General features: G+C 33.8%; 3 protein-coding genes across 5 annotated transcripts; 2 read left to right on the top strand and 1 right to left on the bottom strand.

Moving 5' to 3' along the window:
• The first annotated feature begins 183 nt into the window (after positions 1-183).
• On the top strand, positions 184-3,388 carry LOC128186546 (uncharacterized). Of its 2 annotated transcripts, none has more exons than XM_052856365.1 (2): positions 184-283; positions 1,571-3,388. In XM_052856365.1, exon 2 carries the CDS (start codon positions 2,033-2,035, stop codon positions 3,236-3,238), a length of 1,206 nt encoding a protein of 401 aa, XP_052712325.1. In that variant the 5' UTR covers positions 184-283; positions 1,571-2,032; the 3' UTR covers positions 3,239-3,388. The 2 variants fall into 2 exon arrangements, with proteins under 2 accessions (XP_052712325.1, XP_052712326.1); XM_052856366.1 differs by having other exon boundaries at positions 192-239.
• A 6,203-nt stretch (positions 3,389-9,591) lies between these two features.
• LOC128188736 (NACHT domain- and WD repeat-containing protein 1-like) lies at positions 9,592-25,709 on the bottom strand. 2 transcript variants are annotated; one of them, XM_052859972.1, is made up of 29 exons: positions 25,005-25,709; positions 24,427-24,905; positions 23,441-23,643; positions 22,752-22,864; positions 22,331-22,542; positions 21,859-21,987; positions 21,452-21,577; positions 19,919-20,127; positions 19,227-19,363; positions 19,045-19,147; positions 18,584-18,796; positions 17,909-18,236; positions 17,672-17,824; positions 17,159-17,305; positions 16,858-17,074; positions 16,580-16,736; positions 16,244-16,412; positions 15,777-16,136; positions 15,193-15,222; positions 14,065-14,307; positions 13,275-13,545; positions 12,868-12,997; positions 12,576-12,747; positions 11,870-11,985; positions 11,532-11,772; positions 11,034-11,201; positions 10,686-10,852; positions 10,202-10,343; positions 9,592-10,088 (listed from the first exon to the last, which is right to left on the bottom strand). In XM_052859972.1, the coding sequence occupies exons 1-29, from the start codon at positions 25,043-25,045 to the stop codon at positions 9,961-9,963; spliced, it is 5,304 nt and encodes a 1,767-aa protein (XP_052715932.1). In that variant the 5' UTR covers positions 25,046-25,709; the 3' UTR covers positions 9,592-9,960. The 2 variants fall into 2 exon arrangements, with proteins under 2 accessions (XP_052715932.1, XP_052715934.1); XM_052859974.1 differs by lacking the exon at positions 15,193-15,222.
• On the top strand, positions 20,358-21,355 carry LOC128188737 (CDAN1-interacting nuclease 1-like). Its single transcript, XM_052859975.1, has one exon. It carries the CDS (start codon positions 20,437-20,439, stop codon positions 21,274-21,276), a length of 840 nt encoding a protein of 279 aa, XP_052715935.1. The 5' UTR covers positions 20,358-20,436; the 3' UTR covers positions 21,277-21,355.
• Positions 25,710-27,614: the final 1,905 nt, after the last annotated feature.

Raw genomic sequence — 27,614 nt, 5'->3', positions numbered from 1 at the left:
AAAACCAAACCTAATAAAACGCAAACATTTCACAGAAGAATAGTTTAACTATTTTAACTAGTTTAACGTTCTAACAATATATTTCGCACTCTGTACAAAAATTCAGCTCCAGCTTTCGTTGTATTGAAAAAAGTGTTCAAACAACATGGACTTATCTCAAGGTGTGTTTTAAGGGAAGTAATTCTATTTATCTTGAAGCTGTCAGGTGATCACATTCCATTTACAACCATGTTTGACAGGTAGTAAGAAGAAAAAATAGTTTTATTTAAGTCTTATAAGCACGGTATGTACTCCCCTTTCTGTTCACTGAATTTCCTCAATATTTTGTATTGAAGATTTTTTAAATATATTTTCAACAATTACATTCATTTATAAATTTTATGTACTTTCGCTTTTGATGTCGCCAACCACAGCCAGTATTACATATGGGAGATCCTCTTCTATCTAGTCGCAATTGCATTAAATGAGAATATTTTATAGTTCGTTTTGGTATTGATGAAGAATATAGCTGTAGTCTGTCCAAAGATATTTATGCAGCACATTTGGACGATAAATACACATACCTGTCAAAGAAGTGTAATTGAAATAGTTGAAAGGGATAATTTCCAAGAAAATTTCATTGACACATTATCATCTTTCACTCGGAAAAATTAACAGGAACGAAAACTGATTTCTTACGGAGATTTATAGTGGGGAATGTTTACATCTTTTCTCCATTCGGAATACATCGCGCAAATTTTCAACGTTATCATCCGGGCTTGTGCAATACAAAATCCTCGTAGACGCATTGTATTGGAACCTGATAAGCTAACAGGGGCGTTTCGATCTGAGAAATCAAGCTGTGTTGCATTGCTATTTTGAAAAATATTACACGTACTGCTCACAAATGGTTATACTCACTTGTACGAACAAGCTCATTTAATACACATTATATAAATAGTGCCTGTTTGGGAGGGTAAGAGTTGAAATTGACACCCCGATTAAACCATTGTCAACCGACGCGAAGCGGAGGTTGACAATGGTTTTCGAGGGGTGTTAATTTCAACTCTTACCCTCCCAAACAGGCACTTAGTCTATTTATTTTATTATACTGAATGTCTTAAGTACAAAGAAAACTTTCTGTTTTTATATAGAAATGACGTGAATTTTATGGCGAACCGTATGCGCATAATTTACGCGCATGTAACAATTCGTTGTGATAACCGTTGCCAAGGGTGTTGCTAACGCTGAGGGTAATAGAACGGATTATAAACTGCATCTTAACCAATCAGATTTCAGTATTTAACATGAAAGTATAATAAATACATATGTGTATACTTATTATACATAAACTTAACATTGCACCTTCACTCAAAACATTTGAAAAGTTGCAGAGGAATAAAATACATTATTTCAGTTTACATTCCTCCCAACATTTTCCTTAAAGCCAAAAAAATTTACATGTAAATGTTTAAAATGCTAAAATTAAAATGTGCATAAGTCCTATGAAGGCTGTTTTAGTATCATTTAAAATACATATGTTTTATATCATCGACAATTTAAGGCAAAGTCTAGAATTTATATTTTGTAGAACAATGGATCCTCATTCTAGTGCCCAGGATTTGCATCGATGTGACCTTTGTGAGACTGCCATTGTACATAGCTACTGTGACTTTGTCATGTCAACCTCTGTAAGCCTTGTATACTAGATCACATCTTGGATGAATATGACAAACATAAAATTGTACCATTCAAACAACGAAGGTCAACACTCATTTATCCGAAATGTGAAGCACATTAACAGGAAACATGCAAATATCAATGCAAAGATTGTAAGAACACATATGTTTGTTCCTCTTGTATTGCATCTGAACAACACAGGGGCCATATATTTGAAGAAATTACAAATATTTACAAGATAAAGAAAGAGTCTATTGAAAAGGATAGAGAGAAGTTAGAAAATCTAATTACTCCTCAGTACAAAGAAATTGCTCTCGACTTGGAAAATCAGCTTGCTAACCTGGATGGAGGATATGAGAAACTGACAAAGGAAATGTCTAGGTTGAAGGACGAATGGCATAGAGAAATCGACATCGTTATTAACAAAATGAAAACTGAAATCGATGAGATAAAGACTAAACACGAAGACATTTTGAAAAAACATTTGGATGAAGTATTACAGACACAGTCTTTCATCAAGCAAACGTTAGTGGCTTTAAGGGAAATGGAGAAATCCACTGAAATATCCCCAACCATTGAATACCGCTCAAATGTCGAAATGTTGAGCAAACATCTAGACAAGATTTGCATTACTATGCCAACATTCATTCCAAAACCAATCGACAGAACCAAGTTATTTAGTATGTTTGGAGTGATTACTCCTTTATCTACTACCAAAGAGGAGAACGTCTTGTCACTAAACCAGTCAATCGCTTCAATCAGAGAACTACTGGATGAACCGGAGCTTGTTGCCACAATACAGACTGGGTATGGGTATCTACGCAGTGTAACCTGTCTAAATGAAAACAGTATATGGACGAGTAGAGAGACCAGTGATATCAAATGCTTCGACGTTGAGGGTACACTACTCAAAACAATCAAAACAAGATCTGGAGAATGGCTAAGGGATATAGCTGTAGATAGTAATGGGGATTTACTGTATTGTGACTGGGGAAATAGGACAGTGTGTAGAGTAAAGAATGGACGTATAGAAGAGTTGATCATATTACAGGGATGGAGGCCAAGTAAATTGTGTATTTCCAATTTTGGTGATATCCTTGTTTCCATGACCAGTATTAATGAAACTCAATCCAAAGTTATCTGTTACTCATTTGCTACAGAGAAACAAACAATTCAATATGATGACAAAGGTAAACCTCTGTATTCAGGGAATAGTTATCCTAAATACATCACTGAAAACAGAAACCATGACATCTGTGTAGCTGATAGTGAGGCTAGAGCAGTAGTTGTTGTGAATCAGGTCGGTAAACTCCAATTTCGTTATGTTGGTCATCCCTCTTTTACCAAGAAAAATCCATTTTTACCCCGTGGTATCACAACAGACAGTCAAAGTCGTATTCTGACAACGGATTCCGACAACCATTGTATCCACATTCTGGATAAGAAAGGACAGTTTCTCCGATACATTGATAACTGTGATCTGAATTATCCTTTTGGTTTATGTGTAGACAAAAATGACAATCTGTTTGTTTGTGAGCATTTCAAGGGAAATGTACAGAAAATCAAATATTCAATATAGACAATAAATTGTAACGATGTTTTAAAACAAAACACTTATGTTTTTCCTCTATACATTGATTTTTCTCAAATCTCAAATTTTGGTTCATTGTCCTTTGTCATTGGATAGTATTCGATTATTTTTTTTTTGTTTCTACTATTGTTTTTTTTTTTAAATAAAACGTATATTAATTTTTTATTTCTATGTATACGCGGGTAAATAAAATAAAAATATCGAAAAGCTAACAGCTGTCTCTCAATTGTGGGCAAATGAGATGTCAAATGGTATAAAATCGTTTTAGGAAGCTGGGGAAGGTACGATAGACCAATTGTGAAATATAAATGGGTAATTTGATAACTGTGCATGCTTTGTCTTGACATCATCACTTTGACGCTATCGTGCTTCGCGGTGACAAAACATACTGCTTTTAAAATCGAGTAACAAAACTAGCTTTGCGTTAATTTAAACGAAAATGTTCATACCATTAAAATAAATGTTGTGCATAATATAATATAGTAATTATGATTTTTATAAAAAAAAACATACGACAGAGAACAAAGCGACACTGCCTACTTACTTTTTGAGAGATGCTTGTACTTTAAATTGAGTGATTTTTAGCCCCAAAATGCAAAAACTTTCATTTCTGTGCTTGTGATACTAGTAGCTTTTTGTTTTTTGTACAGTATGCATGTCCCGTCCATCAAGTCAGTAACTATTTTACCTAAATGAAATGGGATTTAAATGATGTAGCTTTGGTCTTCACACGGGTTGAGTACTCGATATCAGAGGTTTGCAAAATTGGCATTACGTACAAATTGTGCATTATGAAATGAACAAAACTTGAAATTTTAACATCAGTATTGGCATATTTTTCATTGACAGAATCTTTAAGAATCTTGGATCCTTCAGTTCTTCTATGATTCGGCTTTTGAGACAAATGATTTGCATGTTAACATAATTATGCTTCTTGCATGCATGATGTCAGATTCTGACGTTCGTTCGTATTTACCCATATAATAATCAGATTCTCTAAAAAAAAAAAAATAGCACCTTCAGTATAGTGACAGGGACAACTTTTATAAACTAATAACTTGCGTAAATTGCCTACCGGCGTCAATTTCTTATGGGCGCCCTTCAGCGTAAGATCAGATGTGATTAGGGCATATATAATAAATAAATTACAGCAACTTACCAGTATTTACAGACCGTTTTTCCGTTTCAAAAATCAAAAGTTGAATAGAATAACATACCCTATTTAAATCAAATTCCTGAAGTACCTTTAAACAAAATGATGATAGTTTCAAGTAAAAAATATAACTTCAATACAATGACTTTCGAAATATCTTACAACCACATTAAGTTGAAAGTTCAAACATCCTCCAAAGAATAAGAAACTCGTAACTTTCTGACACATTTGGAACACATAACGTCCAACTTTGGACCTTTGCTTCCAATCACTTCCTCATCTAGGGGTATACTACAAACAATTCTCCTCCTATAGATGGGAGTGGTTTAGATTATCTCAATAAGCGTCAGAAAATCATTTTGAAATATTGAATTACCTTAAATTTCATTTTCATAGTTATGTACTAAAGCGGCACGGTCACGATATGGACTGAAAATTTCAAGTATTATTAATTTATTTTTAGTTTTGATGTTAAAGATGCTTTATTGGTGTATTTAAAAGAATCAACCAAAATTTGAGAGTCATTCGTTTAGTCATAAGCAAGATTCAAAGCCCACAACTCTGTTGGGTAAACAAAGCCCAGACCATGCTTTTATGTACAAACCAAATGCTAAATACAAAAATACAAAGATTCAAACCAATTTGATTGTTAAAAAAACAATTTTTATTTTTGTATTTATTTGTGTTCCAAGTGCCCAAACTAGCTAGAGAAGAAAAGATTACATACATAATTGAATAAAAAGGATATGATATTTACAAGGATAAATGTGACGTCATAAAAATTTAATTCTTCCTATTTTCCTTAAAACCAATTAGGCAGAAAACACCAATTTAGAGTATTTTTCAACAGAAAAATGTATACATGTATCCGCAACTATCTCCTTCAATGCATTATTTTTTTTTCAAATTGAATACTTACATTTTTCATGATTTTCAACATGATATAAAATTTCGTTTTCGGCTGTGGCTTGATTTTCAAACTTTAACAAAATAGAAGATATCTAAAAAAAAAAAATTGTGTCGCTTTGCAGACACGAAATAAAGTGTTACACTACTTTGAAAGCTATGTCTCTTTCTAATGTATGGAAAATCTCAATTTTTGTACCCCAAACATTTCAAAGTTTAAAAAAAAATATTGAAATCATTCTATGCAGACGTTGTTCATCTGCTATAAGGGCAAACATTTCTTAGTAGACGTATTAAGGAGGTAAACATCTCTATAATGTTAGATAATTATTCTCCAAATCAACCCCCCCCCCCCCCCCAAAAAAAAAGAACTATCAATTGATTTTCTTCCTGTCATTATATTTCTGTCTTTAGGTATAGTGCAAAAGGGTTAAGCGTCAGCAGCTGAGCTGCTCGTTATAAATTCGAATCCTGGTTCTGGCAATTTACAACGTTGTCTTTTAGTAGAAATAATTTACAATTTCCATAAAACATGATATATCTATAAAAAGAGAAAGGTGAAAAAAAAATATGAAAACAATTCTATATGTTAATCTGCGAGGATTGGTTTTTTTCTGCACAACAGTGAAAATCCTAAAATAATTACATTTATACACAGTTTTCATTATTATTACCGTAACATATGCAAGTCTTTAGTACCTTAATTGTGTATTTGAATTGTTTTTAGATAAAAAGAAATGAATATGCATGTCTGCGATAATTGGTTATTTACTTCTACACAGCAGTGAAAATTGTAACATAATTGTGTATTTGATATTATTCGTTAGATTTCGTGCATTTCAAAATAGTTTGCAAATATGATATAAAACTTCTTTCTTTCCAAATGTGTTACATAATAGTGATTAAATAGTTATATTTATTAGTAATTCATTCCCATCTACGATTAAGAAAAATAAATTTAATAGTAGTTGAACTTTAATGGTGTCTGTAAAGTAGTGTTTTTTATCATGAAATACAGCCCCAACCTCTATTAAAATCATTACTTGGTTGTATTTCAATAGTGGTTGCAAAGTGATTTTTCTAATGAAAAACGTTCCCAACCACTATTGAAATAATTTATTTCAAAAGTGGTTTTATTTCAATAGTGGTTGCAAGATGATTTTTCTAATGAAATACATTCCCAACCACTATTGAAATAATTTATTTCAATAGTGGTTTTATTTCAATAGTGGTTGCAACAATCCTGCTATAACACATATTTTTTTCTTCTTTCTATAGTTTTATATGCATTTTATGGTCATATATTAGACAACTGAAAATTTTAAAACGATATTTATAATTTGAATATGATGTCCATTTTAATATCGAAAACATGTCCCATTACCCTTTTTATTCTAACTCTCCGCTGTACATGCATGCTGATATTTTATTATAATAAAATACCTATAAAATAAACTTCTAAACGTCAAATAATATTTCATTGAGCACTCTTTCTCTATTTCTTTAATCTATGGGTATGGTCTTATCCTGTTTTTATTTATTTCATCTGAAGGCAATCATTAATTGTTCGATCATAACGGTATCATAGTCCGCGTCTGTAATACCGGATGTACATGATTGTACGTCATTATATCACGGAATCATGCTTTAGATTTGAATGAGACGTGTGCTTTTCTAGTTTTCACACGAAGTTTCAAGGAAATGGACATTAACCGGTACTTAAATGAATAATTTCTCTAAAATACTCATGATGTTATATTCTTGTTATCATAACTAAATACAGAAAATACTAACAAGATAATTAAATTTTGAAAGTTTTCACATTTTATTTTAGATGGCTAATATCAAGTGACAGCGTGGACTAAAACTTTTCAAATCTTTTGACTTTCACAGCAAATACTTAGAATATAAATGGTATCATTCCCATTGCTGACTGAAATCGATAAAAAGATACTGATGGGTACAAAAGGAAAAATATACTTCTGATGAATTTGTTATGTACATCGTCTTTTAAAAAGGAAAGAAAAAGAAGCGAGTCCTTGGCCCAATATATAATATTATAACTAATGAGAATCAGCACTATCATTCTTACTCTTATCAACAATGGTGAATATTTGTCCCGGATGACAATGCATTTTAAAAATAAAATAAAAAATGTTTGGTAAAGAGTATAAATAATATTAAACCAAGAATGGAATGTAATAGTGAAAGGATTCGAGTCCATTTGAAACAAGTTCAAAACCCCGGAAGCATTTACTGCAGCTGAACCTAAGATTAGGGCTGTATCGTTGAAATTAAGATATATCGGTTGATATTTAATGTTACTGATTTTGTACAAGTTATGATACGCAATTGTTATCATAACAAATATTATAATTTTGACTCCTATAACACTGACAAGCCACACATGTATCTTATTGATACTGAAAACATCCGCTAAAGATGTGGGATAAACACTTACATAGAAAAGGAAAGGGGTATTTAAAACAGTTGCTGCAATGATCACCAACAACTTTTGTTTTCCGGAGAGGGATAAATGTCGACACGTTGTATCAAAATGGTTCAATGTTGTATCACGTGGATTTTCTCTTTTCTTTGTTTGTGGAATACCTATCAGGATGGTTACTGCTAGAATACTAAACTCCATGTGGAAAGGTAATACATATAATTCCCCATGAAAATAACATGTCTTGGGGCTTCCATGCATCAGAATTAAGCAAGGACAATTCGAATTCTCTGTTAGTTGAGTCAAATTAGATTCTGTCAGTAATATACTACTGCGAACGGTCGTGTCTAGCCAATTTACCATGTTGACCACAGCGAAAAAAGACATGATGTATTTGATTTTTCGGCTTTCATAAAAAATGCAACGACTGCAGGCAGTTAAAAAGAGCGTCTGCAAAATAATGAACACAATGGACATTGTCTTGGTTAGTTCAGGAAAAAGTTGGATGTGGATATCGGTCCCAGTCTGATGAACAGTGCAAACAACAATTCCTAGAATCCACAAAACAAATATTTTCACCTTAGCCACCACTGAACCTTGCGTTCTGCAAATCCACGAGTTCTTATTCTTGCAGATAGCCAGACTGGTGGCCACAATTGCTATGGATCCCAAGAACTTGGTTGAAGAGGGAACATTTCCGACAATGCAGATGAGTGATGAATTCCACTCAAAATTGAATAAAAAAATGGATGGGAAGAGTCCACCCAAAAGTCCAGAGGCGAGAAGATAATGTCCGTACATTCCATCAGTTAGTTGATTCTTAACCATATTGAACAACGCATAGTTTCAAAGAGAGCGCGTATTTATAGATTTCTCACAGATCGGATCGTTGCATTTATACCATTCAGTTGACATCATGGTGTTTACTCCTCCTGATACCAATAGTATCACATATATACCATAGGTTACAGTGTTATACAAGGAAGGGAAGAGAGGGTTTCTTTGAGTGTTTTAAACTTTGATCCCTTTAGTGTAAAGTGGTTGCTTAGTTGACTGCAACACCTTTTTAGAAACAAGTTACATATTATGAACTTTATGGAACGTTAATGTATCGTTCAACGAAAATATGATTTTGTATTTTTCCATTCCTTAACTTGTTTGTATTTAGACAACAACACTGAAAAAATCAAAATGACAATAGTTTATTTCCTGTTCGCTAAACGACCGGCACTTGTACATGAACCTGTTGATTACTAGATCTTTACTATATTTAACGTTGATGTATGCAAATTGTTGGATTATGAATTCAGTATGTATCATCCAGCTTTTTTACCCCATTTATGTTTTTCAAATGAAATGAGACTTAAATATAGCATTTATAATATTATTTTATTCCATGAGATAACATTTTCTGATGCTTGTGATTTAAATCAAATCTTGCTTAAATAAATAAATGAAGTGGTTTCATGTCACCAAGTCAAAGGTCACTGATCAAACTTATGTATTTTACTTGAGTGAATACATTGAGAGACCTAACAGCAGGCAATCTGCATACATATGTTTTCTCTCAAAGTAAATAAACATTTAACACTGCTTTTCTAACAAAATACACGTATTGCCATATACTTTGAAAGGAAATATAGAGGTTATTGGAATAAACAATATAAGAAAAGGGTATAGTATTGTTAATCTATACCTGATTTTTTGGGGGTAATATGTACGTAATTCGTTGATCAACCACTTTACTTAAATGTTAATCAAGAAAGTGTAATCTTGTACGCATACAAAACATTCTACATTCGGTTTTGCAAATAGCTGTATGAATGAATTTTTAAAACATCTTCTGTGTAATTTATTTAGAACAGAAATGAAGAGATCATACTAAGTATATGTAAGCATACAAAGATGAGTTGAATATGAAATGTATCACAATTGTATAAAGGACATATCAATCTTGATGCACTACGTCCCGACAATCAAGAGTATTTTAAGCTGATAGCAACTGTGGCCTGATGATTTACACCATCAGACTTTTCTAGTTTATTTTCTTGTGACTATAATATCCCTGATTACGTAATAAACAGTATCACAGCTGCAGCTTAGTAACACATTTTCAATTATTGTAAAAAATTGTTAGTTAGAAATGTATACATGCATGATAAACGCAAGTTACATCTAAACTGAATTAATGAAACGTAACATGTTTCATAAGTCTTCATCTTCATCCTCTTCATCATCATCGTCAACATCATTTAAGTCTATATCTGAGTCAGGGTCATTGGGATCACCTTCATAATCTTCGACTGCTTGAAGGTCAAGGTTAACCTCCAGAACTAAAATTGATAACGCTTATACCATTAAAGTTTAATTTAAATTGTTTTTCCAAGATAAAATGAAAACTTATGAATGCGAATTAAACTTTATAAAATGTGGTAATTAATTTCACCTTTCCCCCCAAATGTGACGGGTTGTTTAGACAAGTCCACAACTTCCTCTACGCCATGCAACTTCCAGTGGATGATCCGCGCTGGATTGACCTCTGTTGTCACAAAGGTTAACCCATCCTTGCATAACCGCAGTTTTCCAAACTGATAAAGGGAGTATGCAGTTATTTATTTCCGTGTATATAGATGTATGTATCTCAACAAGAAATATTTTATAAATGTTGAGGCTTCTTCTTAGTTTTTGGTGGTTTGGAAGGGCTGGATGTTCTTGGCCATTTTAGATTATATTGAAAATTATATAAATATGTAACATGCAAATCTATATAATAATTTCATCTTCATGAAAAAAAAAATCAACCTTAAATATATGGATGTTTTACTTTACTTTACAACTTTAATTGCTTAAGGATCATTTTTAAAATTTTGAGTTATGTTGTAGTTCTGATGGATAATTGTTAAACCCGAAAACATGAAAATGATACTTGCCGTGCAGTCTAGTTTAAATGAAGCAATGCATTCCAAACTCTCTATTGACCAGAGTTTAATTGCGTTCTCTTCCTCCCAACAACCATACGATACAAATATAGGTCCATCAGTTGTAGAAAACATCTCAATGTTGGACTCGTGACCTTTCAATCGCTTGACCAGAGCACCTGGAAAGAATTTAATTAAGGAAACCCTATTGTATGAATTGTAGTGATTAGAATCTTGTTTAATGCAATTTGAAGTTTATGTACTAATGAACATCATTCATACTCGCTTTTCTAAAGTCTTAACTAACAACTTAAAAATTCAAAGATTTATTTTTCCTTTCGTAAATATTTTCTTCCGAACCTGTATTTATGTCCCACACTCGCATAATGTAATCATCATCAGACGTCAGAAACCACGTGTCAGTTATGAACATGACGTCATCAACTGATATTGACAACCCTCTCTGGTTATCCTTCAACACATAGTTTTCTTGGTATTCCCTATCATGTAGTTGTGCAACAAGTTTTCCTGAAAACACAGACATACAGATGTATACTATCATGAATACATGTATGGGGTTTCTGTAATCTTTTAAAATGATTTATTTCGAAGTAGGTAAAGTGATTAAAGTTTTCATTTTGATATTTTCTTTCATTACTAGTATTTTATGGTATAAAAACAGATATATATCGTAATATTGTAAACTCATATCTGTTCATTTTACTGCTAGTGGTACTAAAAATTTATGAAAACTTGCAACAAAATCCAAAAATAGAAGTCTTTTAATATCACAATTATTCAAACATTTTCACAACATAAAAAATTTCATTGATGTGAATGACAAAACCGATTTCAAACCTTTCTTTGTGTCCCATATATATGCCAGGGTTTCTTCAGTGATCTCGTCATAAATTTTGAAAGATTTGGTCCCTGTTACAACAATATTGTCACCAGAGGGCGATACAGCAACGACTTCCCCTAGTTCACTGACCTTGATATCAGATGCCATGACAACCGATGTCGTTTTATCTTTGATGTCAAAAACGATAACTTTATTAAAGTCTGTCATTGCCGCAACTTTCAAACTTTTATTGTTTGTCTGTACGAAGAAAAAGAGAACATTTGTCTTCAATATATATCCTGAGATCTGGTTAATGCCAAAAAACCAATCTAGCTATAAACCTGGATGGACTTACAAATATTTTGAGTATGCTTTCGTCGGATGAGGGGTTCCGAATGATACACTCCGTGTCCTCTTGGTTCACGTCATAAACTTTCAAATGACTCGATCCTTTCGTTGTCGTAACAATTTCTATTCAGAACAATCATTATATCAAATTCAAACATATGAGTAAAAAGGCATTAAAAACTGCAATGACTCTGCTGACATTTTCAAGTTTCACTCAACGTCATTTTCATAAATAAGAACGATGTGTAATTAGCTAAAGAGATCATTTATTTAAGACTGCAAGTTTTTGGAGGTATGTTTGGCATTGAATATTGACTATGTGATTCCATGATAGATATATTATAGGCAAGAATGTCTGTAGTCTTTCCGCAAACTATTATATATAATAACTTTTTTGCATCAACATGTAAGCCCTTCTGTTTATTTTATTTACAACTTTAAAGTTGGTCTTTAAGTTACGAAGATTCAACTAATTTATGATTAGATATTCTGGAGAATTCGAGCAAATCTAAAATGATTAAATAAGAATAAATTTGAACAATTTGAAATCGTTCAAATCATCAGAAATATCAAATTCATTTCAAAATAAGTGATAATTCATGTTACATAATCTTTAAATTATCAAGTTAACAAACGCCATAAAAATCAGCAATTGCACCACATACAATTAGAATACAAAACAATTGACCAATGAAATAAATTGCTTTACTTACTGTTGTGATCAGTGATGACATTGACCTGGGGTTCGCTGGATCTTGGGATCTTTCCTTGGAATGTGTGCACCACGGTCATTGTGTTCAAATTGACTATTTTAATCTTGTTGCTCCCCATGTTTAAAAGCACGTGTTCGTCATCGATCAATTCGAACACCCCCGGTGTCTCCATCTAAAAAAAGTAATGGTCCCATTTCTAACCATTGAACTCCGTAGGTTTGCTAAGTTTGGTAATGGTAAATGTTAAACTGTAGGAATACGTATGAGGCTGAAAGTTTTTATGGTTACTTACGAGGTTTGCTTGCCGCACGATTTTCATGTCAACAAGGTCATAGACTATCAAACCAAAGTCGTTTGTGTGATTACTCGTTTGTTTGAACAATGCCGCCACGTATCTACTATTCGGCAGCGTAATGATGTTCCTGAGAATAAATAAAGTTAATTTGGAATTAGAATTAAATGATTTTTTGTAATGTTCTTTCTAATAAATAATTTTTCGGACATGTGCCAAATTCAGAAAACATTAACGTTCTATATTACAACAAGAACAAAACTTGGATACTTTATAATGCGGCCTGATAATTTAAGTAGATCTAAAATAAATTTTCCTTTTTCTTACGATGAAGAACAGACGTGTTCATGAATATGGATTATCGATTCTTATAGCAACGCAATGTTCTGTATAGCAAGAAAATATACCAAACATTGTTCCCTATGTTGAATTTTTCCTTGTGTCCCCTCTTCTCTGGACGAGTCATGTCCCATAAATAAACAACTTTGTCTTCAGTGATGGTAACCATTGTCTTAAAATCAACAGTCTTCGCATCCGTAATATTACAAGAATGCTCCAATATATACTTCCGTGCTCCCGTTTTTAGGTCCCATATTAAGATATCTCTATTGGACATACAGTACAATGACTTTCCGTCTTTGAAAGCATGGTAGTTAAGGGTGTAATCATCGTTTTTACCTATAAAAAATAATTTTGAAGTTCATATACAATTTCATTTTTGGTTAACCTAAATTCTATTCGAAAACATGGTAAATCGTTTGTAAAAGAAAATTAAATCCAGACAAATAGAAGTGTGTCGCTCTAGGGCTATTATACCTTAACAGAATCACTTCCAAATACGTTGAACCTTAGTTCTATTTTAGTTAAAATGGTTGCCAATTTCTAGATACGGACATTTTATCAATGGGTGAATTAGAACAATCTAATTATCAATTGCAAGCGGTTCTCGAAAAATTACCAAGTTTCAGATATACATGTATGCATACTTTGGCATGTTATTTTAGTATGAATAAAACAGTCACATTCAAAATACGTGGAAATTTAGATATTGTTTTGTTAAAATGTTTGCCAATTTCTGAATACATTTTATCCATGGATAAATCAAAATAATCGAATTATCAAGCGATTCTCGAAGAATTATCAAAGTTCAGATACATGTTTACTACAGCATGTTCTTTTAGTATGAACCCCGCTGACCTTTATGCACTTTCACATCCTTCAGAGTATTGATGTCAGCAATGTGAAGGTCGTTCGTGTAGCAATCGCAGTAAAACACTTGACGCTCGTCAGCAGAAATCGCCATGGCGTCCACCGTTAGGGGGTCACCTTTGGCGTCATCAGTGAACACTTGGCGGGTGCAGACGAACGTTTTCTGTTTCAGGCTAAACACCGATATGTGTTGTTGCGTGGAATCGGTTACTACCATGTAATTATCGGATCCTGTTAAATACAAAAATAAAGTAAAAAGAGTCGTATGTTAGTTGTATCTTTCCAATACAAAAGGTACATTAATTCCAATTATTAAGGTAATAATTACACAAAACCGATTCTATCAGCTAAACATATATATACTAGATAATCCAGTAAAACGAGACAATACTTACTAATCCTAAACTTGGTTTGTACCAAAAATACAATGCTATACATAAATATATCTCATTAATTTTAAAAGAGAAATCGTCAAACAGCACCTAAAAATATAGTATTTTAAAAGCCTTTCTTTATGCTTCTGTAAATTATAGTAGTATATTTGAAACTCATTCATAAATAAATCAGTACTTATTACTTATGTGTATGTAAGAGAGAAAAAAAACATTCTAAAATATTTTAAGCAATATAGCAAAAATCACATTTTACGTTTTAAAAAGCATTATTCTTCGCTAATTAAGCTACAAAAATCTTGTCAGAATCTAAACTGGTATGATACAAAATATTAAATAATTAAACTCTTTAAGGAGAGCTCTTGGCAAGGGTTATCAACGATAGCATTCAAATATTTGATTGAATATTTATCAAGCAGTTGCTGCTTATTTAGTGTTACATCGAAAAAATTAATTCAGGGGCGATGCAGTTGAAATTTATTTCGTGATAATTGATAAATTTACATTTCACCTGACCAAATTAGTTCAAGAATCAGTGTGTTGCTTTGCAGTCTTTGTTGGTTATCCAAACGTTTATCATAAAATCATTATAAATGTGGACGCTCAAGCTAACCATCGAAAATTGTTTAAAGTGTAGCAAAATTATAAGTGATTAACTTTTACAAAAATTAACAACATCAAAGCAATATCAAAAAGCTGTTGAAGTACAACTTATACCTCTTACCATTATAGTAGTAACTAGGTCTTACAGTGACTGTAAAATACCAAATCAGAACAGTAAATACTGATAATATCAGAAAAAATAATTATACATGCAGATTGCAAGTGATATGGAATTGTCCCAAAGCTAATGTTTCATTGACTGTTTGCTTCAGGCAACAATTCAAATGCAGCATTTTGTGGCTGCGTCAAAGACAAGTGGCAAGAAAATGAACTATGTTAGAATTGCAATTTAATTTTAATTACTGATTGATTAAATACCGTAGTTTCGTCAATATTTGTTGAATACTAATTTTCGTGGATATCGCTGTTAAGTTTATCAGTGAAAATAAATGTTTATTGGTGTGCAATTTCTACTAACATTTTGTATTGATAGGATCATGGGGCACGAATTTACGTTTCCTTGAAACTGTGTTTTTCACTTTAACAACGAAAATCGATACCCTTGAATATTAATGAAACCACAGTATTCGGTAAAGATATCATGAAGTATAATAACTTCATATTTAATGTTGTTTACGAAGGCATAAACCTAGTAAGATACCGGTACTATAAATTGTATACAAATAACCCTTAACTATACAATACCTTTCACAAGTCCATCTGTTCCAAAATTTAGATCCCCCATGCTTTTGTTGACGATTTCGTGCTTTAATTCACCAGTTTTTGCATCATACAAGTCCACCGATTGGTCATGAAAAACCCCTAACCACGTGTTTCCGGCTCCTCCCACAACCATTATAGATTTATCAGATTTGGGTTGAATGGTATATATTACATCTCCCGATTCTTTTATAGCTTTAATGCTTGATATGTAATTAATGAGGATCATTGTATCATTGTTTACATAATGAACAGAGAACGGATTATGGTCCGGTCCATCATATGTGCGTATTAGTTTTCCACGCGCGACATCCCAAGTTCGAATTTCATCTCCAAACTGACAACCTAAAACGATAAAAATATGATTAAAACCTCTACATTATACATCATGTGGTTTTGAAAATTCTTAATTCGTTCGATTATCCGTGAAGATACTATTCAAGTAAACTTACAAGTGACTGCGACTTTCCCATCCTTTTTCAGGTCCAGAGACTTTAGCGCCCCTCTATGCCCAGCCATAGCGTGTCGCATCTGCCCTCCTGGCTTGATTAAAACTTCTTGATTGGGGCGGATATGTGGATGATTGCAGGCCATACATTGCTTTACGAAGTCCTCAACAATCTATTATTATAATTAAGTTTTGTTTTTTTTAATTTTATTGAAATATTTATTTCAGTTTTTAAAATGAAAATAAATTTTTTTCAATCTGTTATGCAAGCAGAGAGAATATTTAATTTGAATTGTTCTTATAAAGTTTATAAATGAATTCAATAAAGTCCATTACGTACCTGTTCATTTGTAAGACGGTCTATCATTTGAGAAGGGAACATAAGCGGGTCATATATGACGTCATCTTCTGACAACTGACAGGCTCCTCCAATCAGGTCCAGGACCTTTTCTTTTGGAAACTTACGTCTTGCCAGGTCAAAATCGTCAATAACTTCTCTACAAATGGCGGAAGAAAATTAGCAATAAAAGTGTTATCCCAAATACTTGTATAAGGACATATTACAGGAAAAAAATCTGATTAGAACAATTGGTGATCGGAGATAAAGATAATCAGTACCTGCATGAGGTTGCCAACAGTTTGTGCTGCAGAAATTCGTAATTGCTTAAACATTTTTCTTTAAGTGCTTCAACGTCACCCGCATGAATCAGATGATAAGGAAGATTGTTCAATTTGCGCAGATTGTATGCATCTCCGTACATTAATGGCTGCGACATTACGCAGCGCTCCTCCTCATTGACATTCCCATCTTTGTCTTTATACGGTTTTTTCTTTCCTAAAATATTAGAGATATCATATGAGCCGCTGAATTAATGCAGTGGCATTAAATGATATAAATTAACGTGTAGGCTGTTCATACCATTGGCCCATTTTCCGTCAAAGAAATCCGCCAGCTGACTGTGTAGGAATTTGACCGTGTCTTTGGTACAATATCTGGATTCGGCAGCCTCTACAAACTGTCTGTGGTACCAGCTTGTAACTGTCACATTGTCTGCACCTCTCTCCACTGCACAGACCATCAGATACCATAGTAAACAACATACTCAAATAGCCAATACTTTTTTGTTCAATGTAATACTATATTTTCATAGTTAATTGTTAATATCTGTAGTATAAATTTGTTTTGATATATATATTTTTTTTATATCTATCACAATAGTTTTAAGTTAATATGTTCCTTCAATAATTTTTACACCTGATCTGCCTAACCCTTCTTCCTCTGGTGAGGCAGCAAATTATTAAGGAATTCTTTTGTGGATTTTGGGGTAAGTTTACTGCCTTTTTAACTTTGGATGCCTGATATTTCAGTTCAGTTCACTTTATGGCACAACGTGATTGAAATAAAAAAAAAATAAAGAGTACAAAAATATACCAAGATATTGTTGAAGATCAGTTCTAAGTCTCGCCATCAATAGAGGCGGTAGACGACGAAGCGGTGGTTTCCAAAATTGGTACACGTCATTTAGTACGTCATCATCACATGACAAGATGTCTTCTAACTCTGACTCAGATAGCCCATTTCTTGCTGTACATTTAAAAACAATACTTTTATTGAACATGTCAAACCAACAAGTCAGCAAGACCAACTGAAATAAAGCGATCTACTGACCAGTCGTAAGATATCCCATAGATCGAGACATCATTAAATATCCGTGAGACTTTTCGAGACGTTGGAAAAGGGCGTCGATGCTCTTGCGAATTGTAGTTTCCAGAACCGTTTCTGATTCCGGAGAAAATGAATTCCAGCGACAAGCTTCATCTAGAGACATTTTCAGATAGAGTGGCAGAGGGCATTTCTCAAACGCCTTCAGTACTATGTCCATCTGCTTTTGTGTCAGACACCGTTCTTTCCTTTTCAGCCAGTGATCCACAATGCCTCTAGCATCGCTTTTTGGTAACTTTGGTATGGAGAAAAGACTCTCTGGAGGTAGGAAGCCCTGATAAAGTTATTTATTTAAGGTTTAAATGCAGATTTTAAAATTAACATTGCACAACTGTGTTTGCAACGTTTTGTATCTTGCGTATAACTACTTAAAAAGCCTTAAGTTATATCATTTTACTTACTAATTGCAATTATTAGCATATCAATCAACATTTTATGTTTTCCCCTTTTGACTTTTTTTCAGATTTTCTTACTAGTTTCAAGTTGACATTTTGCTTGTTTTAACATCGTCTAAAGTAAATTTGTTATTGGTTCTGTATTTATATATCCGTATACATGTAAATACGTTATTGGGTGAATAATTATTCAAAATCATTAGACTAAGTATATGTCAAAACTTACCTTAAGCATAGGGAAGCACTCGTACATATCTTCTTCTAATGTAGACACAATAATTTTTACGTAAGATGGAAGATGTGTAGGCAGCCAGAAGAGATTCCGCGCATTGTTAGCTGGATCCAGCTGGTCAAGCGAATCTATCAACACCACCAGAGGGCGCTCAGCGCGCGCGTAGTCAAGGACGTGTTCGAACTGCTCAACAAGTTCCCGTAATTCCTGAAATCAGAATTACATTCGGTAATGCTTTACTATTCTGCTTATTGTAAATTTAATTTTAACAGAACGCGGTCAGTGAATCTGTTATAATACAAGCTACACTACTGCTGTATAGGAATAAAAAGTTTAATAATACAGCAACAAAATTAAAATTTAATCCAAAAAAAAAAATCATATAAAATGAATTAAAAAATACGTTATCAATTTGCATTTAAGGTGTTTCTAAGTAGTTGATGAAAATATCTCACTTCGGATACTTTAAGGTCCTCTTGGTAAATAAGAGTTATCTGCCTTGTGAGACTCTCTAAAAGCGCGGTTATGTTCGAACTTCCGGGAGTTGTTCCAACAAATCTTTGAAAAAGAAAAAAAAAAGAAATAAAACTCCCTTTTATTCAATCCTTTATTCAACGTTTCTCTGAAAAGTCTGTACCTGAAGACAGAGGCCGTGGATTTCATTGTTGTGGCGATTTCCACTGCCTTCGCCATTAGAGTTGTCTTCCCACTTCCAGAAGGCCCGTGAATCGCTAGAATATCGGAGCTGTCGTTATTGAGGTACTCACGGATTCTCTGTGGTTTGAAATTATCATCAATTTAAAAGTGAGCACTTATGCAACGACGATTAAAAGTAACAATGTTATATGTCAAATGTGATTTTTTTTAACATTTCATTTTGAAAAATATACCTTTCAAACAGTATGTTACAGTTGTAGCAGACAGAGCTATTATAAAAAGGTCTACTTGAAACTATGCACATGCGGTTTTTTGGTAATAAAATTAAAAGAAAATAACCCCTCCACTCCAGTATCTAAAGAACTATGGAGTGCTCGCGTTCTTCGGCTATACTTGCCCGGATCCAGAAAATTTTCCCCGGGTGGGGGGGGGGGATCCGAGGTCTATATTCGGCAATTCTTCTATGTAGGCTAAATTTATGAAATCTGAATTTTCCTGGGGGGGGGGGGGGGGGGGGGGGCAGATTATACATGTACTTCTGCATGTGACACACAGGTAACAGAAGCATTTTGATTTTTTTCTAGTATTTTTCTGTTTTCATGTTTGAATCGTGATATGATACACTAAAAGTAAAACTTTAAATGGTGTAAAAAGTTCATAATGATATTGAACCTCTTGTGCTTTTTCCCTTCCGTAAAAATTTTCAAGCTTGTTTTTGCAGAAAATGGTGTGATTTACGACTTCGTGGGTTAAATTATCCCCGGTCTCTGACCTCCTTCTCTCCTCTACCGCATCATGGATCATTGTGATCATTCTGTTCGTGAAATCTGAGGTCATCTTTGATAAATAGTTCTTATGTCCTGGGTCGTTTGCGTCGATTCCTTCAAAAGTCATAATGAAGAAACACTATAAATTCTAATAAATTTCTCTCTCCAATAAGTTACAGATAAAGATTAAAGGAGAGCTAATTTAATTGTTATTTCTATTTATAACACGCTAAAAAGTTTGAAGTAAGACAATCCTTTTTAAGAATGAGACTCGGAATGTTATGCCTTTTTTCGAATAACATTATGTACAAATTACTAAATTTTTTTCAAATCAAGCACTCCTGTGACAAAGATCAGTTTGAAAACGAAAGTACACGGTGGCGGGTAATCAAACGAGTGTTTAAGCGTGTAAAATTAGTGAGGATGAAACTCTCCGTGTACAACACGATTATTGAAATTATGCACAAGCACAATTCTCGGGATTGCTTACCGCTCATTGTGAAGGAATTTCCCGACTTTTCTATATCTACGATTGGAAGTATATACGCTCAAGATTATCAAAAGAAAATGAGGAAAACACATCATATCCATTACAATCCTATGAAAATGGAGATGTACTATGAACAATACTTAGAAGGAGTTCAAAATAAAGAGAGACATATATTATTAAAAATAGCTAATGGGATAGAACTGTCTCCGGCGTTGTTAGCAAGAATGATTCTTGAAAGATATTTGTCATCAACCAAATATGGCGGAGAAAATCCACCCAGGAGCTATGTTACAAAGTTAATGAAAGACAATACGCTTATTAATGACCCAATGCTGGCTTCAGAAATTCATGGGTGTTTAGTTAGTGATGATCATTACGGCCCACACGTGGACAACATAAAACAATCCATTGGACATGAGCATGAATGTAAACTAAACAGAATATTGGATTCACTCAATTTGGCGTACATCGGAGAAGATCAGATGAGAACTAGAGGTTTTGATAAAACTCCTGATGTTAAATTAGAAGTTCCATTTAGTGTTGATGGTCATGTAATTAATTGGATAGAAAGCAAAGCCTCGTTTGGGGATGAGTATAGTCACAGGGGTTATTTGAAGGATCAGTTCTGGAGTTACTGGAATAGGTTTGGTCCTGGTATGGTCATTTACTGGTTTGGATTTATTGAAGAGCTGGACACAGACAGAGAAAAGGGAATCATTTTGAGTGACAATTTCCCAGAAAATATTGTGCGGATGAACCCCATAATGAAATGAATTATGTTAAAGTAATCAACCAGTATTGTCTAAAAATGTTTAATATTGATCTTAATAAACCTTATTCTTATTTGTAAAATTCTTCTAATCTTGCGTTTTGATTTGAAAGTATTTTATTTTTTTAAAGAAGAGAAAGATTATATGGAGATAGACGTTTATAAGTAAATAGAATTACCTTGTTTCCATTCAACATCATACTGACAAATATTTTTGGCAGGAAGAACCTTGGGAATCTTTTCGTCACACAACTCCTTCAACAAACTTCTATTTTTCCTCCATTTTTCTTCAGGGCCATTACTGTCTAAAATTTTCAAAAAAAGGAAATGATTGGTGATAGATATTGTACTCATACTTCAACTCTTTTGTAAATGTTGCTTTTGCAACAAGAAAGAATGTTTTCTGCTTTATGCTGGAATGAGTGGGCAAAATAGTTGTCACGAACAGTTAAAACAGAGGCATTTAATTTTGTACCAAGTTTTTTGTACATAATGTCCAGCAGTGAGCACACACTGTATGTTGCCCAATTTATAATACACATGATACAGTAAATCATTTCCTAACATCTATTGTATGTTCATGTACCTATATAGTGGGATACAATAGGTGCTGGCTCCAAATCTTCAATGCCTTTAATTCTTCTTCTAAACCACAGACAGTGAGCCTCTGGATCGGCAGCTTCCAATATGCCCATCTCTGTCTCCTTTTCAGTGACTTAAGGAAAATGAGAATGAAATTAGTCCCTCTTGTACTACTTAATGCATATAAAAACTCAAATCAAAACCTGGTGTTTTGAATTCAATTCCATAATTTCTAATATTGATTTCAGATTTATGTGTGATGAGTGGAATGCTGATGGTTCATGAATGTAAAGTTTATCACTAACTTAAATCTGCTGTATATTATAAGACATGTCATATCGGCTCTTGTGGCCCCTGTTATCTTGAGTAAAGTATGTGTATTTGATAAATATTTTTTTTAAATTTTGATCTAATATCATCTTTATAATATGTTATTGATGGTCACACAATTAACTACAGATGGTTATGGGGTGTACCTGATATGACATATTTTCTGGCTTGCTCAGGCCCCAAAACCTGACTAGCTGCCGTCTCTAAAGCATTCTGCATGATGTCATTCTCCTCCCAAAACTGATTGCTGGCTGCTCGCATCTTTTTGGCATCCGTTGAAAGGAAATCTGGTAGGAACTTGCTTATTTGTGTAAGAGCATAAACTGGGGGTACTGCATTCTCGTCGCGTTTGTACCACCTTTAAATTGAACTATTGATTAGACATACATGTACAAAATTAGTGCATTTCAGAAAAAATAATTCCATAGCCAATTGGAAGGGAATTAGCATATTGCATTATTTTTTAAAAAATTCATTTGGACTTCCTTTTTTCAGTATTAAAAACTGCTAATTTTCCCAAAACAACGCAGAGGCACGTTCATATATTTTAAAACTGATTGTTCTTACTTCAGCAAGACCTTTTTAGAGTCCGAATCAACAACTTCAACTAGTTTCTCAAACTCTGAGGCTTCTACAACCCTCGGCAAATTTCTGTACCCATATCTGTGTGACAGCATTGACTGAAAGAAAATGGGGGAATGTCAATTTTACCAATGAACTATCACTTGAAAACAAGGCAATAAATTATTTTTTAGTTTACGCTCATTAAAAGGGCAATATGAAATACAGCCCCAATATCAAGTTGGCAAAAAAAAGTCGTAATTTCTCTTTTTTTTATTTAGTATGTACTTAATCTTTGATATATGCACCCTACTACCCTCATTGAAAATTCGTACCTTTAACGGTTTTTATTTTTACAAAAAACCACAATTACAGAGAAGATTTATACCACTCGTTTTATTCGTGGTAGGGATACACCTTTTGTAATATCTCCGTAAAATAGCACCTCACCTACCGGTGTATTTTAAGCCCTTAAGGTGTACACGAGCGCTTCCTCCTTTTATGATCAATGTATCGTATCAAAATCTATCAGTATACGTCCCTGGTTCCACAGGGTCCAAGCCCGTTTTGACATTAATTTCAATTAACCGTATATAAAGATTTATAGTTACATTGAAATTAATGTCAAAACGGGCTTGGCCCTGTGATGAGTTATGTAAGAGCATTCAAGTTATGGACTATGTATAGGTACTGACTATGAAGTTAGGCCCGGTGGAGAGCCTCTGACACTGCTGCACCTCCCGCAAACACATCTCCGTGCCGTTGTGCTCGTCCACGCTCTCGTTTCTCACCCCCCAGCGCATGTCCACCACCTGGAACTCGTACCCCAGCTCCTGACAGAACAGTTTGATTTTAGGGTAGGCGTCCGTCATCCACATGTTTCTCTCCTTCTCTGTGTCTATATAAAAATATTTGATATCAATATTATATCTTAGCTTCACTATAAATTCGGGTTATAATTACATGTATATCATAACGAAATTTATGAAAGGGTACCTGCAATGTCATGCAGAAATTGATAGTTTGAAGATCTATCTTAATGGGTAACATTCTAAAGACTTTACTGCGATCGCATGAGTACCTTTCGAGATATTTGTTTGTTAAAGTTATGAATGCGATATTCCTTCGTCGTTTGCTGGGTTTTTTCTATTTGCGGATGGTGTGTTCTGTTAGATTTACAAACAAGAGTAAGTCACAGATTCTTTCTTTCGGCTTTCTCACTTAATAGGAATAGCTTAAATTCTTGCCGTTCATCTATAATTCCAATCTGATCTATAAAATCGACTGAAACTTATCACGTGATTGACTTAATATTTCCTTTCCAGTATATTTAAAAGACGACACAGATTAATTTCATATTAAATTCACATATAAGAATAGCCCTAGGCATCAATATACCTCTCTGGAGGGTAATTTATAAACAGTCAAACCAATTAAATTTAAATTTGTGTTATATGAAGCTGTTCATTTCTCAAAAATTGGATAACCATTCAAATAACTAAATATAATATGGTGTTGAGTTTGTGTCGCAATTGGATGAAAGATGCATGTTTGAGTAACTATTTTAAAGACCGAGAAAATAAGCACCGCCATCAAATCTACCTGGTCAGTGTACCTTTTCAGTTGCATGAAATAAATCTCTCTCTCTCTCTCTCTCTCTCTCTCTCTCTACTATTCTTGCCTTTAAATGTACTACTGGTAAATATTCGAACGATTTTAGACGTTGACGGCAGATCACCCGTCAGACTGCCCATCAGAATCGCATTCACGCTAGATTTCTGCGACCCAGATGCCAGATCAGCGTTGGAGACAGTTTTGGTCAGCTTTTTCTTGCCCTTGAACACTTTGTCGTTTATCATCGTCTTCTGTCTCGTCAGCCCCATTGTCTTCTCTCTCTTCATCATCCCGGTCTTTTCGTGGCGAAGTTTAGGAGGCTTCTCTTTCGGCACTATCGTTTTCTCCCTCCCCATGTTAACCCTCTCCCTGCTGGTCTTTGGTCGATCATGTCTAGTGTTCGTAATACTATCCCCATTCTCTGTTTTCTTGGACACTGTAACATCCTCCGACGGCGATTTTCTCTCAGTGTTTCCGTTCGATATAGGGTGAGATGCTGGATGTTGAGTATCCTTTTTGTCTTGGGCGATACTCTTCTTGGAATCACTGGCAATGGAAAGCAAAAAAGTACATACTAGTACATACATGTATATTCATTCATGCTAAAACATATGAGGAGCAAAAATGAAAGTTGCATAAACGAACCTGATTCCAGATGACGATGATTTCCCCGCAGAACTTCCCATGTTGACTTAACACTGCCCCCTCTCGTCCGTATAAATCATGCTGGGCAAGTCATACAAGTCAAACAAGTCATGCTGCTGAACTGTATCACTTAAAAACATGAAAGAAGAGTTGGCTTGCTTTTGGCATGATGTTAACACAGGTAAATAAGAAATAATATAGACATGATAAATATCGATTGAGGAATCTAATAAAGGAAACGTGAACCTACCCGGTTTTAAATTCCGTCAGAACAAGGGAATCCTCGCCAGTGTTCAACACACTCAAGTCAGCCCACGATCAATCCGCAAGGCAAAATATTGGAATAAAGTAAACAATTATGGAAACCTTTGCGTGTAATGTCACCAGGCTTAGAGGTTTCGAAATGTGTAATTCCCCAATAGCAAATTAAACAGCTGATAGATCCACCTGCAGTTGTACGCTTGACAAGTTTTTATGTTGTCAAGAACACGTACATTGTAGACATTACATTAAGTGCGTCCATTTAAATGGAAACGAGTCTTGGACTGTTGGTAAAAATCCCGTGCTACCAAAGACCACACAACAGTCGCCGGCCATTCCTACCCTGAGAGAATACTCGGAATAATTACATTACGTTTTCGTGCGAAGTTGAATGTTTTTGTGTTGGAGCGCACATTCAATTGCCGGTTGTGCTTGATTGGTTCCATTTGCCCTATTCAATCTTTCCATATGATGTTTTAAATTGACAATTACTTCAGAAAAAATCAAGTACGGATGACTACAGGCTATTAAACTCCTATTCTTGCTATTTGCTATTTTAAAATAGTAATATTCTATGTGGATTTAACAAGAGGCAGTATCCTAGACGCACCCTCCCCCCTCCCAATAAAAAACTTGTATGTATGTATATATATATATATATATATATATATATATATATATATATATATATATATATATATATATATATATATATATATATATTAACTAGTTTAATGATATAGTTATATGTGAATCTGATCATCTGTAACGTACAAGATCAATTTTATTTAAAGTACAAATAAACTTTCGAAGAGTTCTGCTCTATTTTGTTTCAGGTTCAAGAGGATTTGGACCAAGTCAAAAGGCCACAAGCGGATTCAACTTCTCATTTGGTCTGTAGTATTTTCAAAGGATAATGCCTCTTAAAAGACTGAATGTGTTACAACTTGGAAATTGTCCGACAACTTAGTAATCAAACTAAAGCAATCGATCTCTACTATTTCATTCGATTGACTTCTTAGGATGGGTGGTTGATCGTGGACATTTTTAGACTAAACAAATCTCCTTAAGAATAGACTTCTGCATATATATATATATATATATATGAGAGAGAGAGAGAGAGAGAGAGAGAGAGAGAGAGAGAGACTGCCGTCACGAGAAAAGGGCCGTTAAGGTCAAAATTTCGCAAACTCACTTTTTTGTCAATTCCGATAAGTCAACTCCTTTTCAATACAATTATACAAAGATTTCCAAGATCTTGAAATTCGGATGGAGACCTGGGAGCTACAGTGCCTCCCATTGTAAAAATCTGCAATTTACGGCGCACAGAAAACTGCGCTAGTTTTGAACTGATTAACTTTATTTTCGAACAAATTTTATACAAATATTTGATTCCAAAAAAATTCTCGGACATTTTACTATATATGCAGTTTGTTTACATGTAAAAATGGCGACTCTCGATCTCGACGTGAATTTAACATACTTCAGTTTCAGAGGTCGGTTAGCGTGGTTTAAGAGAAAGTTTTAGGCAAGTAAGGTACCGATACCAGTAGTAAATTGACTGAAGAGTTTATTAGTACTAATGTTTCCCGCAGAATTTGTGTGTAAATAAAGTTATTTAGTCCAAAACTAGCGCATTTTTGTGCGCCGTAATTTGCAGGGGTTTTTTTTGACGTAGCTCGTCGAAAACGTCGCGACGTCACGAACGTCTTTTGTTTTGCATTAGGCGACTTTTTTTTTCTTCATTGCCTCCTTTAACCGTCTTTAATTGTTTGGAGAAAACTTAATTAATAATTATCTACAATTGTAAATGTCTTACAATATGAATAACAAAGAACAACACATTTTTGAAATCCAGATATAGCTACAGTTCTGCATTTAATCCAGATACATTTTCACATTCGATAAATGAAAACCCCATAAAATATGATATAATAGATAAATAAATGATATTTAAAGCAAACAAATATTAAATTTCTCCACAACCCTTAAATAAATAATAGTAATTTAAGCTGCCGAGGAGCTAATTGGCAAATATGTTTAAAAATGCTGGGACAAAGATGGTCAAAATCGATGCCTATGTTTCCGTAATTTTAAGGTATTATCAAAATAACATGTGCACGTGTTTATTTTCAAAAAGAGAAACATTTATTCCTTTTGATTTACTTCTTGCACCAACATTTTATCGCATATTCGCCGATATTACTAGTATCTGTATAGTTCTGAAGCAAGTTTAAAATATACATAGCTGCTTTTGAAATTCGCAAGCAATATGATGATGAATTATTTCGTGTTACTATTTTGACAAATACCGCATCATGTATAGGGTTTAATAATTGTTACTTTGGT

This window comes from Crassostrea angulata, chromosome 6 (assembly GCF_025612915.1).
Source record: "Crassostrea angulata isolate pt1a10 chromosome 6, ASM2561291v2, whole genome shotgun sequence".
Classification (NCBI taxonomy): Eukaryota; Metazoa; Mollusca; class Bivalvia; order Ostreida; family Ostreidae; genus Magallana; species Magallana angulata.
This window is presented reverse-complemented; position numbering and strand designations above follow the sequence as displayed.

Coding starts and splice junctions, on each gene's coding strand:
- LOC128186546 (XM_052856365.1), top strand. CDS start 2,033: ATGTCTAGGTTGAAGGACGAATGGCATAGAGAAATCGACATCGTTATT.
- LOC128188737 (XM_052859975.1), top strand. CDS start 20,437: ATGAAACTCTCCGTGTACAACACGATTATTGAAATTATGCACAAGCAC.
- LOC128188736 (XM_052859972.1), bottom strand. CDS start 25,045: ATGGGAAGTTCTGCGGGGAAATCATCGTCATCTGGAATCAG. Junction 17,306..17,671: donor TGATCTTCAACAATATCTTG/GTATATTTTTGT, acceptor TGGTCTGTGCAG/TGGAGAGAGGTGCAGACAAT. Junction 13,546..14,064: donor GGATGTGAAAGTGCATAAAG/GTCAGCGGGGTT, acceptor TATTTTTTATAG/GTAAAAACGATGATTACACC.